Source organism: Panthera uncia, assembly GCF_023721935.1.
Source record: "Panthera uncia isolate 11264 chromosome C1 unlocalized genomic scaffold, Puncia_PCG_1.0 HiC_scaffold_4, whole genome shotgun sequence".
Classification (NCBI taxonomy): Eukaryota; Metazoa; Chordata; class Mammalia; order Carnivora; family Felidae; genus Panthera; species Panthera uncia.
This window is the reverse complement of record NW_026057585.1, coordinates 100709784-100728241: the sequence shown is the minus strand read 5'-3', so window position 1 is coordinate 100728241 and position 18458 is coordinate 100709784. Positions and strand designations below refer to the sequence as shown.

Here is an 18458-nt window from a genome sequence, read left to right as displayed (position 1 = left end):
TTTCTTAGCCAGTGATGACGTGATCTTAGAGTTCCTACATCCCACACAATCACGCTACCGCTCATAGTGAAATCAAGTACAGTTTTATTTAAGAATTGGAAATAATCAGTATCTGTGAAAGAAAATCCAATTTAAAATACTTAAATAAACATTTCTGCATGTAAAAAGAAGAGTAAAATAATTACTCCATTAAATTACTCTCCTAGCTATGGGACGGCTTCCTCTAGAGCAAGCGCTTGGGACCACCCCCGCCGGCTGGCCCTCGGGGCCCAGGACAAGGCGTCAAGCTCTCTCACAGCAGGGCACAGAGAGCAAGCCTCTCCCACCAACCTCATCGAGCCACTACAGGAGCAAGATGTGGTGGGAGATCGCAACTATCTAAGGCAGTAAGAAAGTGCAGAGAAGGGACAGTGGGGGTCACTGTGCCTATTACGGAGGGGCTGCTACCAAAAAGCTGGAGCTGTGGCCGGCCCTCCTGAGCCTAAGCTACTAACACGTGTATTGGTTTAGGAATACTTCCCTATCGTGTCCATCACTCAGAGTGTTAAATAAATGGAAGGGACTAATCAAGTTTAGTTTTGAGGCTCAAGAAGCAGTTCATACAGATGAAGGGGCAGTGGGGTACGCTGCCTTTCGCTTTCGGCCAGGCTCACCCCACTCACTACCTCTTTTCTGCGAGCTGCTATTCTCGGCCACAGCCTGCAAATCCTCATAAAACGTCTCACTTTACGCTGCTTCAAAGTAGCTTTGTTCTGTGCAGTGCCTTTTTTTCCATTTAAGAATCTCCACTTTAAAACCTGCAATGGAAAAAGTAAGTAATCTCTTGACAGTTTCTTAATTTGAGGGAACTGGTGACGTGGCCTTTACCCAAAAGCTTTTGGGAATACCCCAAAAGCCTGCACTTCATTAACCTGATTCTCTGCATGCACACTGTCACTGCTAAATTTATAAAGTTAAAAATAATCTGAAAATGTCAGTACTAGATGAAAGTCAATCACTTGCCAAATCCTGCCCCTAAGCAGTTCATCTTTTCTCCCTAAGTAACTGCTCACTTCTGCCCTGGGCGTACAAGTCGGGGTGAGGGCGCCCCCCTAGTCCCGCCCCTGGAAGAGCTCTTTAAAGCCCAGGTGGTGTAACAGCAGCACCTCGCCACAAAACACCAGGCCCACGTTCTGGGCTCAGGGCCCCGGCAGGAAGGTGGGCTTTGAGAATTCCAGCAGGTGGGGCAAGATGAGATCGCCAAACGCCAACACCTTCAGACTTTCTGTCCACAAAGCCAGGGGGCCATCATTAGCTGTTCTCCATCTATTAAAGACAGCTTCACAGCCCTCAGTGGGAATGAAAGTCGGGTCCAATCCCGGTAGATACAGCACAGCACTTTCCCTCAAGCAGCTGGGGATGGCTGCCAAAACCCCAGCCACACCCTCCTCCATTCTGCAGTCCCAATGAGCGGAGCTGACTTTGCTAAGCGTGGTCTGGAGAACAAGTCAGAAGTGAGTCAACTCGAGTTCCCAGAGTAAGTGCATGTTGAGTCCCACTGGGGAGTGTTCGTGCCAGAAGGACCTACTGCTGAGTGCTCCAGCGGCGGCCTCGGCCGGCCTGGCTGCAAGGCCCTCACGAGGGCCGATGGTAGAGTCCGCTCACACGGGCGAGCGGCATCCCAGGAATCAACAAACCCGTAAACCTCTTTGGTATACATAATAACAAAAAAATTAATTAGGCCATGAAATCTAGAAACAAGTGATGTTTCTGAGTTGGTAAAATGCTCTTCTGAACACACGTTTCCAGCGTCTGGTACAGCTAAGCAACGTCCACGTCTGTGTGACTCTGGCACAGGATAGATTTCATTCACGCCATTCTCTCTCATCTAAGTATTAAAAACGTTTGACGTTGTTCTTCTAAGTTTTCACAACACCCCTATGAGGTAGGTGGTACTGACCCCATTCTACGGATGGGGAGTCTAGGCACGGAAAGGTTAAGTGGCTCCTCGAAGCCGCCCGGCACGGCGTGGCAGCACAGCAGCCCTCCAGCCGGGGCCGCCGCGGCCGTCGTAATCAGGCTCCGTTAGCGCCACCGCGGAAGGATTCCACGCGGAGACCAAGGCCCTCTCTGGTCCAGAATTAAACAAGGGTCCTAAAGCTTACGTACTTAAAGCCAACCACTTTCCCCAAACTTGAAAAACAAAAATACCGACTACATCTCCGTCGGGACCATTTGCTCTATTTAAGACTCTCGTACACTGACTTGCTTGAATGTTGCAGTGGTGTGTGCGTAAACCCCCTTGGGAAAGACAGTGCGAGATGATGTTAGAGATGGTGAAGTTCTGAGAACAGAACATAGAAATCAACAGTTGAGAGATTTCAAATGAAACAGAAAAATATAAGCTATGGTGAAAGACTGAAATCCCAAACCAACGGAGAGCAATACTTCCCGGTGTCTGACGACGCCTTACACAGAGCACGTGCTCAGTGAGCATTTCTCTGTTAAAGGAAAAATGACACCCCTTTGACATGCCTGTGTCACTGACAACAGCCCCCTCTGGGGACAAGAGCGGGAGCCAGGACCCCGGGGAAAGCCACAGGGGTCCAGTCTCCCTGGCCAGGGGTGCCCTTGTGAACACAAAGCCACTCAGCCAAGTTGTCTGGAGGTGTCCATTCTGCCAGATAAAAGTTGGGGCTATAAACACCAAGCGAGTCCCCTCTGAATCTATACTGCTATTTATAAAAAATAGATATGTAAATACGATTAAATATATTAAGAGCCAAAGTGCCTTATAAAGAATTATCTTAAAACTGTATAGATGCTCATGCACTTAAGCACAGAAAGAAGGAGGTCGAAGCTGTGCTGTTTGTGTTTTTCGGTTAAAGATTCTGAACGAATTTCTAACACTAAGCACTGATGCCCACATACCCCTTCCTGCAGAAGAAGCCTTACTCGACATCATGAGCGAGTCCACCTCTCCTGAGGGGTCTTGGTTACACTAAATACCTCGTGGGCCATGGGCTCTCGCCAGGGCCCTTCTGGAGGGGCACTGTTGAATATTGCTGTTATTTGCTCCTTGCCCACCTTTAATCTATGTCCTACCTTGATTGAGCCCAAGAACAGATTGCTCTAGGGTATGGGGTCCTTTGGTCCTAAGGCCTTCTGACCGTTTGGTCTCAAGTGATATTCCAGAAGAGTAACTGGTGACGTATAAAATGATTCAGAAAATCCATTCTACGGCGTGGCTGCCGGAGGCAGTTCTGTCCCGGGCTGTGTGGAGGGGGGAGGCCCCTTGGCCCAGCCTGGCCCGCTCCTGCTATGTTATAGCTCCACCTTGACCCCTTTTATAAAAGGCAGGCCTGTGGGCACCCGCTTCTTATACTCCAGGTACTCGTCTCCAAAAAAGTGAATTAATGAGATCTCCTCTTCTTCTGTCCGATCTCGGAAGAATCGCCACACCGTCAGAGCGTAGCCAACGCCACAGATGGGGTTGCACAGCATCACCTGACAGGGGACACAAAGTCGATCGGGGTCAGAGTGTTCCGACACCACGAACGTCAGCAGCACTGCTTCTCCTGAACACCCGCGGTCGACTTCCCGTCAGGGAAGGGCCCCAGAGATTCTCAAATACTATCAGGGTCTTTGAGAGCAGCGGCCAGGGCACACGCACTGAAACCACCCCACCGCGTTCACATTAGAGCTAAACGCTCATCACGGCAGTTTTCTTTCATACGCTTTTCTGTTGTTCCTCTTATGTGAGAGGTACCTAAAAATTAAAACATCAACTTCTCAGATTTCAGTCCTCGAGGCTGATGGCAGCTCCCCGTGGGGCTCCTAGCCTGTCCCTTCCTGTTCCATGCACCCCCTCCAGCCTGCAGCTGCCTGGTCCCCGGCCCCTGCCCCGCACCCCCCCCTGCCGCCCCAGCCCATCCCTGTACCAGATCCACTGCTACCTGAGCTTATGAAATCGCTTCTTTCTTCAAACCACTCCCCTGCCCCAACCCAGAAAAGCAGCACCTCGGCCACCTCCTCTGGCCCCTTTTCTCTGGGCTGTACCCCCACTCTGACTGCCTCTCACTTCCTTACTCATGTGTTTTCTCCACTCTTAAGAATGTCTTCCCCACTGATCCACAGCCAAACAGTCCCTCCAGGCCAAGAACACCTCCCGGCTCTCAGGAACTTCCTGTGCTGTGTGGGAAACCCACTACTCCACCCCTGCCCCTTCTGATGGACCCCTGCGGACACATGTCTTCCCCCAGTGGGCGATTTCCACCAAGAGCCAGGCACATGCCCTTGACTTCTTATTCCCATCACTACTTACTGGGCACTTAACCGTATTCCAGGCACAAGTTAAGCCCTTTACGACCAATAAGCCCCTACACTGAACCTATGGGGCGGCACCGCTGTCCTCAGTGTGTGAGGACAGAGAGGCCAAGCAGCCAACATGACAGCCAGGACTGGCCCTGTCAGTGCCCCAGAGCCTGTGCCCTCACAGCCAGCAACCACATGTGGCTTCCCAACACACCCTATACTAGGGTTTCCCAACTGCAGCCCACAACCTGTTACTGAGCCCCGAAATCCATTTAGTGCATCACAAATAACAAGATAGAAAACAGGAGTATTTCGTACTCAGTAAGAACAAATATTGCTCTGGGAAAGACCTGTTCCGTTTTCATGCATGTCTGTGTGCCGGGCCACAGTGTAAAAAGACCTATGGTCAAAGAGGTACGAAAACTCTTTAGTCCTAGAGCACTTAAATACATAGGCAGCATTTATGGTAAATTACACGATTCAACTACAATCAACTTGTTCCCAGGGAGTATGATCGTTAATGCAGCAGTCTTAAGTTTCAGAAATGAAAGTTTTAAAATAAATCCTGGGGCGCCTGGGTGGCTCAGTCAGTTAAGCGTCCGACTCAATTTTGGCTCAGGTCATGATCTCACCATTCGAGAGACTGAGCCCCGAGTCAGGCTGTGTGCTGATAGGGTGGAGCCTGCTTTGGATTCTCTCTCCCTGGCTCCCAGCCCCTCCCCACTCATATGCTCATGCGTGGTCTCTCTCAAAACAAACTTTAAAAAAATAAATGAAAGGAAAAGAGAAAAAAGGAAAGAGGAAAGGAAAAGAAAAGAAAAGAGAAAATAAATCCTGTGTAGTAACCTGCCCCTTCTACACCCACTGAAACACAACAGAGGGCACATGCACCTATTTGAAGGAGACCAATAACCTTGCAGATCCAATGAAATCCACTGAACTGTACATTTCAAAATGGCACGTTTTATGGCGTTAAATTTTCTAAAATGTAAAAAGAATCCAAGGCAACCACTGTCATTTCTGATACTGTACCTGGGTTCCAATGCTCCAGTAAAACCACCCAACGTAAGAAGGATGCCGAAACCAAGCATACACTCCGCCTGTCACCAGGGTATGAGTCTCTGATTTTTCATTCTGCACCACGTGATTGAAATTGGAACCAGCTGTGAACATGGCCGCTTTCCTCAGACATTCTCCAAAGACCACCATCAGCAACCCCAAGGCACTGAGCCAGGTGATCTGCTTCAGTTCTGGAGGAGAGACATGTGACAGACAGGAAGTGAAGACATGGGCCCATGGAGCTCCCCCTGCAGATGCTTAAAATGAACCTATTTCTCCAAGGCCAGCAACATTAGGAAACATGCTAGTGGGCAATTAGCATTTGTCATCACATTAAAATTTAATTATAAGCAAAACACATTCCCCTAAGTCGTGCTGTTCATTTGCTTCAAGTGCCAACAACCCGATTAGAGCATCATGGCAAAGACCTGATGAGCTCTCCATCCATGTCCCTCTGCCACATGCCCCTCCTTCCCTTGGGGACAAGGACAGCTAAGTGAAGCAGAGAGGGATCCAATGTTTCCCATTCTGGCCCTTTACCAAATCCTGGGAACCACATATATTTTACTTAATTTGCTGTGGAAAGTTCCATTTGAGAGTAGGTTTCAGATGCAGAGGTTTTTGCTAATAACATCTTGACACAAAAAGTCTCAAGTCACAGAAAATGAACAGATGCAAATCTCTGACCGTAAAATTAGAATTATAGCTATCGAAGGTCGGGACTTCACATGAGGTAGTGCGGTACGTCGTGGAAGGCTTAAAGCAAATGGTCAACATGTCCTCTGTTCAAAATCCGGAAGCGGAACCCACAAGCTGTGCTTGTCCTTTATAAAGAGCTTAGTGAGGACGGAGAGCTGGGGAAAGCCACTCGGGGAGATTACACCTGGGAGGCGAGCCCACGTCACCACCCTCAGGCCTGCACAGAAGCCACCCTTCTCCCCTCCAGAGGGAAACGTGGGACACACTGACCTGGCCAAAAGATATTTTCGAGTGTGAACTCTATCCAAGAAGAAAGAGCAGCTACTGTGTACTCCAGACTGTGATTCAGGAGAAAGGAATCCAAGGACAGACTTTTGGGGTTATTGACTGCTGTGACCAAATATTCAGAATAATGGAATAGTGACAAGGAGCACATATACCTATTTAAAAACAAAAAGAAAGAGAGGTAAGTTGGGGCAAGGGAATCAAGTTGGCCATAAGTCCAAGTGCAGATCTGGGTCTGCCAAACTGTCCCTGAATTCTCTGAGGAGGTCCTGCTGTCACCTACCTGAGAGTGGACATCAGGCACCCACATGTAACGTTACTCTTCGGGTCTGCAGAAGGTGGGGCTTTGAAAAGACTACTTTTGAATGTAACAGACCCCACAAACAGACTAGGGTCATGGAGGCATTATGGGCCCTTCAGTCTTTTAGAAAGGATACCACACCACACAGTAAAATATGAAAGTGAAACACAGTCAAAACAAAGCAGTGATGTATGTTGAATACAAAAATGCAGCCAAACAAATAACTCCAGCAAAGAAGGATTAGATGGCTCAGAGAACTGATAACGGGAGTTAAAGCCTTTTACCTGAAGCCACTGGTTCATATCCAGGTCAGGGACTAGAAGGCTCAAGGGACTGAAATCATAGTGTAGGGGAAAATCCTACAGTGGCCATGGGGGAGGCGCTAGATGTGACCTAATAGAAATTAGAGACGGAAAAGGCCTGTGAAGACGAGCCAGAGCCTTGCCCCTTCCTGTCACTGAGGACCTGTACCCTCTTCTGGGAAGGGCTCGTCACATTACTGATGAAGGCGCCTATGGGGAGGGTGCCAGGGAGACCTGTTTCTGCCTGCAACAGAAGCGACCGATGGGCACATGTTCTCAAGGTCCGAGACATAGGGATCTAGCTGGACACCAGAGACCGTACAGAATCCTCAACAGCCTTCAGCCAGTCAGAGAGGAGACACAGGGATGAGGATATACCACTTCTGACCCTCTGATCCTCCCACCCTCGCCTCAAAACCACTCTTCCCCCCAAATACATCTTACCAGCCAAAGTGACTCCAAGAAGACTGGCTAAAACTTAGCAACATGCCGCAGCCGAACACGAAGCCAAGGAAGCAAGCTCGGATGGCTATCTGAAATGGACCCAAAAGAAGCTCAGTCACCAGGCTGTTCCCTGAGCACACATCCCGGCTGCAAGAGCACACACCCCACTTCCTTGGGACAAGTAGGCTACTGGGAAACACTTAGAGCTGATCTGCTCAGAGACTAAGAGGGTAAGGCAAACGTGCCTGGGGTTCAAATCCCGCATCCACCCCTCTCTGGTTGTGTGGCCTTGGACAAGTTACTTAACCTCTCTGGACCTCCGTTTCCCCCCTATACACAACGGGGACAACAATGCTACCTACTTTTTAGGACTGCTGTGAAGAGTACCCGCATAAAGCACTTAAGAGTGCTGTGTGTAAGTTCGAGCTACCATTGCTATCATTACTGCTATTATGATTCAGAGCAGTGGGAACACCGCATGAACCTCGTTTACTGGCCAGACTCTCCCGAGTCCACGCAGCAAGTCTAGTCGGGGACGTGCGGGGCTCTGTGCCCAACCCCCTCCGAGTAACACTGCGGGGGCTTCTGACCTGACTTGGCGGCAGGTTAAGTGTGTCTCCACAACTTAAATGACATAAAGGAACTCGTGGGCCCGCTTCCTCCCCACGCCAAGCGCAGCTGCTGAACCGCACCAACTGCAACTTCCCACCCACTCCGCGGGAGAGAGAGGGCCCGCGACCCACGCCCCGCCCCCCCACCCCCCCCCACCAGCCTGGCTAGGCGGGGTCCCTCCTGCCAACTGAACTTCCGGAGAAAGAACACGCCCGGGGGAGGCGGTCCCTCCCACAGGCCCAGCTCCCGGCCCACCCCGACCCCGAGGGGGACGGAGCCCGCGCGCTGCGCCCAACCCACCCGGGTCCCGCCCTCGCCCCGGCCCCGGCCCACCCCCGCCCGGCCCGCACCTGGTAGCGCGGCGGCCGGTAGAGCAGCAGCAGCAGCGCGTTGAGCCCAGCCACGTAGAGCGCCAGCCCGGTGCGGCCCTGCAGGCCGGCGCGCGTGAGCAGCGGCAGCGCGAGCACCGAGGCGCCCAGCAGGAAGGTGGCCAGGCTGAGGCGCGCCTCGGAGCCCGGCGGAGCCCGCGCCGCGCAGCCCGCCATGGCGCCGGGCGGCCGACGAGCGGGCGACGGCGCCGGCTGTAGCCCGGGGAAACCCGTCCGCCGCGCCTGCGTACTGCACCGCCGACGCCGGCTGGGAAGCGCCGCCGCCTGGAGCCCCGCGCCGCCCGAGAGCTCTCGCGATACCGCCGCGCAGCGGGGCGGGGACCCGGCTTTGGCGGGAGCGCCCCGCCCACGGCCCCGCCCCACCCCGCCCCGTCAGCCCCCGGGGGAATCCTCTGACTGCCCCCCCGCAGAGCGGCGGACGGCGGGCGGGGCGCCTGTGGCCCCGGCCGAGAGGCGGCTGCCGGCGGCTGCCAGAAAGCAGCCCCAAACTCAAGAACGCCCCTGTCCCAAGAAGTCAGCCTGAAGCGACCCTGCCCTCGGACGGCCCCGCGCGGTGCCCCGGCGAAGCCGACACCCCTCGGCGCGCAGGCGCGAGCGGGGCGGCCCGCCAGGCGCCCAGGCTGCGACCGCGCGGGGACCCTGCCCTGGAGGCAGCCGGAACACCCCGTACTGGGCAACCGCGCGCGGGACGACCGCCCACTTCGTGGTGAGGGAGCATGTTGGCCAATAGCGAAAAAGCGCAGGAGGCTGCACCGCGTTTTCCAAAAGGCAGAATTCAAAAGTTTACAGTGCGACTTTGGCTTCGCTGGGGAAAAGCACAAGCAGACGTGTGAGCATGGGGAAAAGATTGGAATTATTTAACAGCGGTCACCTTCAGGTGGTGGGACTCGGGGTGACATTCATTGTCTTCTTTATATGTTGTATGTTTTTGTGTTTTCCACATTGCCCACAGTCAACATACATTACTTTTTGAATCGGAAATTGCTCTTTTTTTCGAAAGGGTTAATGTCCTCTTCTGGGGAGCTCACAGAGGGATCATGAAGGAGAAAAGCAAGTGAGCAAGTGACCAGAATGGAGTATGGCGGGTGGGAGTGGACAGGAGCCAAGTAAGAGTGGAGGAGAGGGAGGGGCTCCAAGGAGGGGCCTGCGGATGGGCGGGCAGAGGGCTAGGAGGCAGCTTGGAAGAGATGCTGGAGCTAGGTCTTGGGGCGCTCGGGGACCCGCAGCGTTAGGCTGGAAATGAGAGCAAGGACATCTGTGGGGAGGGAGGGAGGGAGGGTTGGCACTGAGTTTGCAGACACAGAGGCAGGAGAAAGGAAGCCTGAGTTGGGATAGGGGACAGGCCCCCGGGGAGGCTGGAGCCCAGAGTAGTGGGTCAGAGAGCGCGAGACCAGACTGAGCTGCAGTCAGCCAGGCCTGCATCTGAGCCTCTGGCTGCCCCACTCTCTCGTCTGTCCCTGCAGGACCTGGCAGGAGGCCTGAGGTCTGAGCAGCTGGGCTCGGGGAAGGATGGAGAGCCTGGGATTGAATCCTGGTCTGAGGACTGCAGTGGCCCAGCTTTGTAACCTCAGGCAAAGAGACCTCCCAAGTCTCAGCGTCCTGTAAAACAGGGGTCCTGATTTCACCATCAGGTATTGACAGTGTTCTCCCAAGCCTTGTACCGTGTTTAAATGGTGCTCAGGAGACATTTGCTAAACTGGGTTCATGGGAATTGAAAGGAGATGTAATGTTTTTGTTGTTTTTAAGTCTGTTTAACTTTTTTTTTAAGTTTTATTTATTTATTTTGAGAGAGAGGGAAAGAGCATAAGTGGGGAGGGGCAGAGAGAGAGAATCTCAACTCGACTCCATACTGGCAGCACAGAGCTGGACGTGGGGCTCGAACTCACAAACCGTGAGATCATGAGCTGAGCTGAAACCAAGAGTCGGATGTGTAACCAAGTGAGCCACGCAGGCGCCCCAACTTTGTATTTTAAAACATTAAATCTCCAGGGTGCCTTTGGCCATTGGAATCTGCTGTCCACACTGACTTAGGGCCTTGATCTACCCCCCAGGGACTGGCTTCCTTCTGGGGGCAAAGAGTAACATGAAATCCAGTTTAGCCAGTCCAGGCAACCCCCTCTCCTTTGCCCATCACTTCAGACCATCCTTCTCCATCAGCCCTGATTAGGGAGCATGGGGCAAGCTGAGGACAAAGTACAGGCTAACAGCACCCCCACCCCCACCCCACCCCAGGTGGGATATGTGTCTTCCTCCGACACTCCTGACTGCTCAAGAACAGGGGAAAAGAAAGGAAGCAAATGTCTGACTGATGGAGATCACAGTCATACAGAACAGGAGTCTCCTTCAGTCTATGGATAACTTAGTAAACTGCAAGTAAAAAGCAATCTTCTCCATAGTCTAATCTCCAGAAACCTATAGACTCCGTTTCCTGGAGCCCTAATAGCACCCTCACCAAGATGGAAGGGGGTTTAAGTGCTTGCCATGGTGATGTGGGAAACAAAGGCAAATGAAAAATTGAATTCCCTTACTGCCCACAGCCCAGTGATGAGTCCTTGAAAGGGGCAGAGTGAGCAACCTCCCTCAAGGAGCTCAGCTGCCTGGACGATGACACTTTGCTAGGGGCAAAAGGGAATCTTGGCTTAACATTATCCTGACACCCCCCCCCCCCCAGGATCCTGTGAGTCTCCTTAAACACATAAAAACTGGGGCGCCTGGGTGGCTCAGTCGGTTAAGCGTCCGACTTCAGCTCAGGTCACGATCTCACGGCCAGTGAGTTCGAGCCCCGCGTCGGGCTCTGGGCTGATGGCTCAGAGCCTGGAGCCTGCTTCTGATTCTGTGTCTCCCTCTCTCTCTCTGCTCTCTCTGCTCCTCCCCTGTTCATGCTCTGTCTCTCTCTGTCTCAAAAATAAATAAACGTTAAAAAAAAATTAAAAAAAAAACACATAAAAACTATTTTGCAAACCTTATTTATCTTTAATCCCCAAGTATATGTTGGCAATTAAACTCCAAGTATATGACTCCTGATATACATCTGAAGGGTCTCATGAGTGAGGTTTTACTAAGCAGTAATAAATGACGTTTTGCTAACAACAGCTAGACCCTCAAGGTCCTGGAAACCTTTCTTCTAAAATTTCTTAGAGACTTACTCTGTCCCTAACCCCCTCCCAACCTGAAGGTATATAAATCAGTTACTCTTTGCAACCCCAGTGCAGCTCTTTCTTGCCACGGGCCCCGTCCCGTGCTTTAATAAAATCACCTTTTTTGCACCAAAGACATCTTTGAGAATCCTTTCTTGGCTGTGGGCTCCAACCCCCCACCATCACCCCAAAACCTCATCAAGCCTCATCTTGGAGAAGGAAGAAAGGAAGGGGAAGCAGTCTCTTCCCAGGTATGGCCAGACCTGAGGGAAGGGGGATTTTTAGAAGTGACTGGAGTTGCTGAATCTGTCAGGACCCAGGGCTCACAGAGCAGTAAGGGAGGAAACAGGCAAGTAAGCAAATATATGCACACACTGGCAAAGACCCAGAGAAACAAAGTCACACACCGAGATACAGAGATGCACAGAGTAACAGTAATTCAACCAGCGATATGGACAGAAACACACAATGAGTCCTGCTGTCCTACCAGAGAAAAGCAACCTGATCAAAGAAATCCACTCTGCATCTGGCTCTCATCCCCAGGCAGGAGAACGACAAACCCATAAAAATATAAGAAAATAAAGGAAAACTACTCAGCCCTGGGGTGCCTTACTTGCCTTCTTTTGTAAAGAAGCATTTGAATGTGTTTTGTTCTTGGAGCTGGGAGGCAAGGAGAAAGGGAGCCCTTTCTCATGCAGGAAGGTCCCTCTGCAGGGTCTCCCCTGCACGTCCCCCCCCCCCCCAGCCCCCATCCTGCTATTCACCCACCAGCTGAGGTGGTTTTCCATCTTGGGTCTAAGTGCAGTTTCCTCCTGCTTAAAGAGTCCTAAGAACCAGCTTGACTTTTCCAAGTTAAACTGTAGGCTGAGATGAAATTAGCCTCTCTCTCTCTTTTTTATTTTTTTATTTTTTTAAATTTCTCTCTCTCTCTCTCTCTCTCTCTCTCTCTTTTCTTTATGATTATTTATTTATTTTGAAAGAGAGAGTGTGGGAGAGGGGCAGAGAGAGAATACCAAGCAGGTTCCTGCTGTCAGCACAGAGCAGGACTGGGGCGGGGGTGGGGGGGGCTCGATCTCGCGAACCATGAGATCATGACCTGAGCCGCAATCAAGAGTCAGACACTTAACCGACTGAGCCACCTAGGCGCCCCTACCCTTTTTCTTAAACGGGGTTGCTTTATAGAATATGGAGCAAGTGCAAAGCACGCAAGACGCAGGTGCTGGTGAGAGGTGTGAACCAAACACCAAACACCTCGCCCCACACCAGCTTCCCAGGATGAAAAGTTTGCTCTTGTCCAAGCTCGACACCAAGTAAGAAAAGGTCTGAGCACTGGCCTCTCCCCTCCCCCTGCCGGTGGGTCTCTGGTCAGTTATTGCCGGAGGGGCCTCTGGGGCTCCTTGTCACTCACAGGCCCTCCGTCTCACCCACTTCCCACATGGAGGCCAGGAAGGGCCTGTTCATCTCCCCAGGAGGGAACCCTGATCCTCCAACAGTTTTCTTCTCCCTCCTCTGACCATTCTGGGCTCCAGGCATGAAAGCCTCCTCTCTCTAGTCTGGAAACGGGTAAATGATGTGAACTTATGAGCACATCAGCCCGAAGTGCCTAAGTCACAAGTGCACAAAAGGGCCGGGTAAATATTTAAAGATTAGAGCCAGCTGGGGAGAAACACAAAGGCCTGGGACAGTGGGGGTCTCTCTGAATTCACTCTCCCTCAGCTGGGCCAGCCCGGTTCAGCGTTGATGCACTCACCGGAGTCCCAGCCTTTGTCCCCTGGAGGGCCCTTGGCTGCCAGGCCATTCGGAGTTCCAACACAGCTAAAGAGAGTTAAACAATCGCAGCCACTCCAACCCCATCTGGAGACAAATGGCTGAGTCATTTCAGAGCTTTTGCTGTGTCCCAATAGTTAATTACACGAAGCAATCACTTCATTCCCCTTTGAAATGCATCTGCAGAGACGGCCGGCTGGCGTATTTCTTCCCCGAAGTCACCTCGCGGGCGGTGGCCTCTGCGGCACTCCCCAGTAAACTAGCATTGCTTTCAATCCCTGGGTGCTGCCGGAGGGAAAGGGGCTCTCACCCAGGGCGGAGAGGTTACACAGGGCCATCGCCTGGGAGTATCTGGTGCGGCTCTTGTCCTGGGGCCTGCAAACCCCCCCCCCCCGCCCGCCTACCTCCTTTCCAGACCTTAGTTGCTCTGTAACAGTGTTTCTTTAGACAAAGTCGAGAAAACCAAAGGGGAAAGGGAGAATGAAGGCACAGGTCGCTTTTTGCCTTCAATTCCCAAGCCTGAGCAAGCAGAGGACTGAGTGTTCCTTGAATCCCCCCGAGGTCTCCAGAACTACAGAAGGATTTTTTTTTTTTTTTCCCTTGAATGAGCAAAGGGCAACCTGGGTCTCCCCAGCGCTTTGCCGGAACTCGTGCTCCTTTCCAGGCCCCCTGGGGAGCCCAGATGCTAAAGATGGAAAGGGAGTCGGTGGCCTACATCCCAGTTTGCATAAGCCCGGCTTCTAAGATAGTCCACGTCCTTCCCAGCAGCCGGAGAGGCTTCGCCCTGCTTGCTCTTAGATAAGGGGGGGGAGGGTGTGCTGCCCCTCCCACCCCACCTCGGAAAACGCACCCGCCCAACCTTTACGCACACCTTCGGAGCCCCCCACCCCCACCCCCACCCCGCCTGCCTGTGAGTGTGCTGAGGGTGGTCTAGCTCAGGACTCACAGAGTGGGGGAGGAGGGGAACTGGGTCTTAGTGGGGACGTGGCCGCCCAGGAGACCGAATTGCGCATCAAGTGGAGATTTCTCCGCGCGCGGGGAAAAAAGGAGGGTGGAATCCTCACCAGGATCTGTTTCAGCCCTGAGTCCTGCCCGACCCTCGCCCGACTTAAGGGCGGTTCTCGGCGGGCGAGCCGCGCTGGGAGTGGGGAAACCCGGAAAGCAGAGAGAAAATCAGCCTAGGCGGGGAGTCGCGGGGACGCCAGCCCGGGGACTTGTCCCGGGATGGGGGGGGGGGGGCTAAATGGGGGGGCGGGGGGGGGTGCCGGGGTAGGGGTAGGGGGCAGCGAGGCGGAGGCCCATTAAGTGGGCGGAGGCAGAATTTGACGGCTGCGAGTCCAGCCCAGGCCGCCCCACCAGGCTCGCCGCCCGCAGCCAAAGCAGAACATTGCGAATTAGCTCATTTTGCGGTCAATTTTCCAGTGCTTAAGAACACACTAAGCCACCCACGTGAGCGGCCCCACCTAGCGCGACCGGGAGCCTTCCGCTCGGGCTCGAGAGGAGTGACGGCCCCAGGAGCTGCGGCTGCTAGGGTGCGGGCAGGGGCGGGCCGCGGGCCCCTTTATGGCGGCCCTAACTCTGGAGAGGGGGCGGGCCGCGAGGGCTGCGCCGAGGGCCATTGGTTTGCTAATGCGCCCGAGTTGAAAGGCGCGGGCGGCGGTTTATGGGGAGGGATCATAATTAGAGGACAAATTGCCCCGCAGCCCGCGCGGCTGAGAGCGGGGGCGGGGGCGGAGGGCGACCGCCGGAGCGAGGCGCGCGCCCAGCTTCCGTGCAGATGTGCGGCCGCTGGAAGCCCGCGCGCAGCGGGGCGCCCGGAGTTTGGCCCCGAGGGGGCGGGCGCGGGCGGGCTTTGTGGGGCCGGCACAATGCCCTTAACACTCGGCTGCCCCCTTTGTGCCCGGCCCCGCCGCCCGCCTGCCCCGCGGCGCCTTTGTACCGAGCCGCCACCGCCCCCAAGCCGGGGGAGCGCACGGAGGCCAGTGGGGCCCGCTCAGCCCCCGGTGTTTCAAAGCTGCCCGGCGCGTGCCAACGCCGGCCGGCCGGCCTCGGCCCCGCCGCCCGGCCCGGCCCGATCTGGCCCGGGGTCCTGCGGCCGGGGCGGAAGAGCACCTCGGAACCCCGGCCGACGCAGTCTGAGCCTTGAAAGGAGGGCGGAGCGCGATTCTCCACGCTGCTAGGCGCCTGAGAAGCCTCTGCCCCAGGCAGGGCCCATCAATACTCCGGGCAGGGGCGGGTGTGGGGGAAGAAGATAGCCCCTTTCCAGGGAGCCAGGGGGCCCATCCGGGACCCAACAATCTCCCCTCCGCCTCGCGCTGGGTCCCTCGCAAAGGCCGATTTGTTTATTCCTCTGCCGCAGGGCTCAACTGCAGAACTTTTGCGTCGAAGCTACTTCCTTGCCCTCACGAGTAGCCGTGGGAGCCAGCATTGTTCGGAGCCCCATTTTATAAACCTTGAACCTGGGACCCTGCGAACCCAGGACAGGGAGATAACTGGAGATGAATCCAGGGACGTCATCCTGTCAGCCACAGCTACCGGAGTCCTGCTCCTGGGGCCCAACCCGGGACTGCAGCAGTCCTGCTGTAGGGCCTAACAGGTCCTGGGGTGGGTGTCTCTTCCACTGAGCTCCCTGGGTCTCCAACCACAGCCCGAATAATGAACAGTGTTTGGGGGGTCCCAGACCTCCAAGAGCACAGAACGATGCTCTCACCATATGACCAGTGATCTTTCTCACCCTCACCTCTCATTTGTTGGGAGCAAGAGAAGGCCGGTGGGAATAAACTCCCCGGCTGTGAGGGCAAGTGGCAGAGCCTGAGTTGTCCAGCCTGGAAAGTCAGGACTGAAACTAGCCCAGCTGGAAGAGTGTGGGTTGGGGCCTAACAGGGCCAGAGGGCACTTGGGGTCAGGACACACACCTCAGCACAGGAATGCTCCCAGTCCAAGACCCCAGCTAGGAGGAGACTGGCTGTGGCCCCGAGGGCGGGCTGCACGCTTTAATGGGACACATGTCGCTGTGTGGCTCCCTCAAGCCCAGCCTGTGCCCGGCTTTGAGCAGACACAGGCAGAAAATCGCTGCATTGTCCCAACATTAGAACGACTAATGTGGCGTTGCCAGCGTGGCCAGAGCGTGAAACCCGCAGAAAGGCCTTGCTGGCGGGTCCTCCCTGCCTCCGCATCTTCATCAGACACATGGAGGCCTGGTGTGTTGTCATAGTCGTTAGTGGGGCTCAGAACCAGCTGGACCCATGGACCTTCCTCAGTGGGTGCCCCCCAGAATGCTTGGAGGCAAGGGACGGCAAGCACTAGGTAAGTGGGACTAGTGAGGCTCGGTCCCTAGGGACACTAAACACTGGGACAGAACAGGGCACGGAGGGATGTGCATGGGAGGGGACCCCAGACTCGGGAAGTAGTGGGGGCGAAAGGGATATGGGAAAGACTGAGAAAGGGGAAGAGGAGGGCCCCTTGGAAGAAAGGAGGGTTCCCGGAGGTAAGGCTGAAGCCTGGGTTTTGAGAGGGGGTCGCACAGAGAGGTGGGGAATTTCCCAGTGCATCCCCCTCTCATCTCCTCCCCCTCGGGGTTCCTCGAGTCCAGGAGCGCCTCATTGACATGTAAACGAGGAGCCCCTATAAAGGCGGCACTGCCTCCCACAGGAGCAGATACGACAACATGGGCACTAAGCCTGGGACCCAGGGCAGCTCCGGTGGCCAAGCCGGCGGCTTCCGCAAGGTCTGGGGTCCTGAAGGGCGCAGGGCGTGGGCCTGCCAAGCCGGGGGTGGGGTGGGGCAAAGGGCAAGAGGACCCTGGCCCTGTCCTATAATGCCACCCCTCTACAGATCTCCAAGCCACTGATGGAGAAGAAGCGACGGGCACGCATCAATGTATCGCTAGAGCAGCTGAAGTCGTTGCTGGAAAAACACTACTCCCACCAGGTGAGACGTGGGGATGTGGTGAGGTGGGGGTGATACGATCCCCCACCTCATCCCTTCCAAGTCGGACTGTGCAGCTAAGAGCCCTTTCCACGGATCTGCAGATCCGGAAACGCAAGTTGGAGAAGGCGGATATACTGGAGCTGAGCGTCAAGTACATGAAAAGCCTTCAGAACTCGGCTCAAGGTGGGAGGGAGTCTGGAGGGGATAGGGCAAGGATCTGGGGGGGGAGGGGCACTTGTGGCGTCAGACCCGTGGATATCACAAGGCCAGATAAAGGAGGGATGGATGAGAAGAGAGCTCGGGGCAGTGGGCAGCTGGGTGAGGAGAGGGCCCCCGACTGCTGGAGGCAGGAGGCTGCGAAGACCCTGCAGGCTAGTGCAGTCGCAATCCGGGTGAGCGAGGGTCTGGACCCTGGGAAAGAAATTCAGGTTGCCTAGCCCCTCCCCTCCCTTCCCCGCCACATTTCTCCCCTCCTTTTCTCTCTCTACACCTCTCCTTTCCTCCTCCCCTCTCCTATTCTTCCCTCCCCTTCACATTTCTCCTGTCCGCTCCCCTCCCCCCAGGGCTCTGGCGGGTCCCCAGCGGAGCCGAGTTCCCGTCTGGCTTCCGCAGCTGTCTGCCGGGAGTTAGCCAGCTTCTGGGGCGCGGAGAGGACGGCGGCGGCGGCCTGCGCTGCCCCCTGGCGCTTGAGCGCGCAGGTGGCAGCACCATGGACAGCGCCAGCCGGAGCCCGGAGGCGCCCGCGCCGCTTGGCCCCTGCGTCCCCGCCATTTGGGCCCCTGCTCCAGCCATCGGCGGCTCGAGGTCCCAGCCACCCCGGCTCCTCTTCCCTGGAGGTCTCCCCGGCCCGTCCTCCAGCGTCCCGGGGCCGCAGCCGGCCCCTCGCCGCTGCGCCGAGAGCCCGGGGCCGGGTCTGGGGGTTTGGCGGCCCTGGTGAGTCCCGGCGCCGCCTCAGACTCAAGGGGGCCCCCTTCTGGCCCCGGGACGCAGAGACTGTTTAGAGCGCGCCTGCGGTGATGGCCGGGACCCCAGTCTTCCGTCTTGGTCCCGTGGCAGGGGTGGCTGGGAGGGTGTCGCGTGCCCGCGAACGCGAGGAAATACACGGAGCCTCGAGGGGGACCTGTGCCCCCCCCCCAGCCCCACCTACTCAAGCTGGACCCGCTCTCTCCTCGTCCCACCTTCTCGCGGGGCTGGGAGGGGATGTCCCAGGCTGCTCCTCTTTCCCAGGGCCCCCGGGGGG

At 55.3% G+C, this 18458-nt stretch overlaps 2 protein-coding genes across 3 annotated transcripts; one reads left to right on the top strand and one right to left on the bottom strand.

Moving 5' to 3' along the window:
* Window positions 1-67: 67 nt before the first annotated feature.
* Window positions 68-8600, bottom strand: ICMT (isoprenylcysteine carboxyl methyltransferase). Of its 2 annotated transcripts, XR_007454939.1 has the most exons (6): window positions 8346-8600; window positions 7384-7472; window positions 6322-6491; window positions 5326-5543; window positions 3085-3486; window positions 68-797 (listed from the first exon to the last, which is right to left on the bottom strand). XR_007454939.1 is itself a non-coding variant. In XM_049618196.1 (5 exons), exons 1-5 carry the CDS (start codon window positions 8538-8540, stop codon window positions 3304-3306), a joined length of 855 nt encoding a protein of 284 aa, XP_049474153.1. In that variant the 5' UTR covers window positions 8541-8600; the 3' UTR covers window positions 68-3303. The 2 variants fall into 2 exon arrangements, 1 of the variants encoding a protein (XP_049474153.1); XM_049618196.1 differs by having other exon boundaries at window positions 68-3486.
* An 8355-nt stretch (window positions 8601-16955) lies between these two features.
* Window positions 16956-18155, top strand: HES3 (hes family bHLH transcription factor 3). The gene is made up of 4 exons (XM_049618942.1): window positions 16956-17015; window positions 17123-17218; window positions 17320-17401; window positions 17782-18155. Exons 1-4 carry the CDS (start codon window positions 16956-16958, stop codon window positions 18153-18155), a joined length of 612 nt encoding a protein of 203 aa, XP_049474899.1.
* Window positions 18156-18458: the final 303 nt, after the last annotated feature.

Bases quoted from the DNA above. Each gene is read 5' to 3' on its own strand.
- ICMT (XM_049618196.1), bottom strand. From the start codon at position 8,540: ATGGCGGGCTGCGCGGCGCGGGCTCCGCCGGGCTCCGAGGCGCGCCTC. The intron at 6,492-7,383 runs GTAAGATGTATT...GTTTTTAAATAG, and splicing joins TCTTGGAGTCACTTTGGCTG to GTATATGTGCTCCTTGTCAC. The intron at 3,487-5,325 runs GTACAGTATCAG...GTCCCCTGTCAG, and splicing joins ACTGGAGCATTGGAACCCAG to GTGATGCTGTGCAACCCCAT.
- HES3 (XM_049618942.1), top strand. From the start codon at position 16,956: ATGGGCACTAAGCCTGGGACCCAGGGCAGCTCCGGTGGCCAAGCCGGC. The intron at 17,016-17,122 runs GTCTGGGGTCCT...ACCCCTCTACAG, and splicing joins AAGCCGGCGGCTTCCGCAAG to ATCTCCAAGCCACTGATGGA. The intron at 17,219-17,319 runs GTGAGACGTGGG...ACGGATCTGCAG, and splicing joins AAAAACACTACTCCCACCAG to ATCCGGAAACGCAAGTTGGA.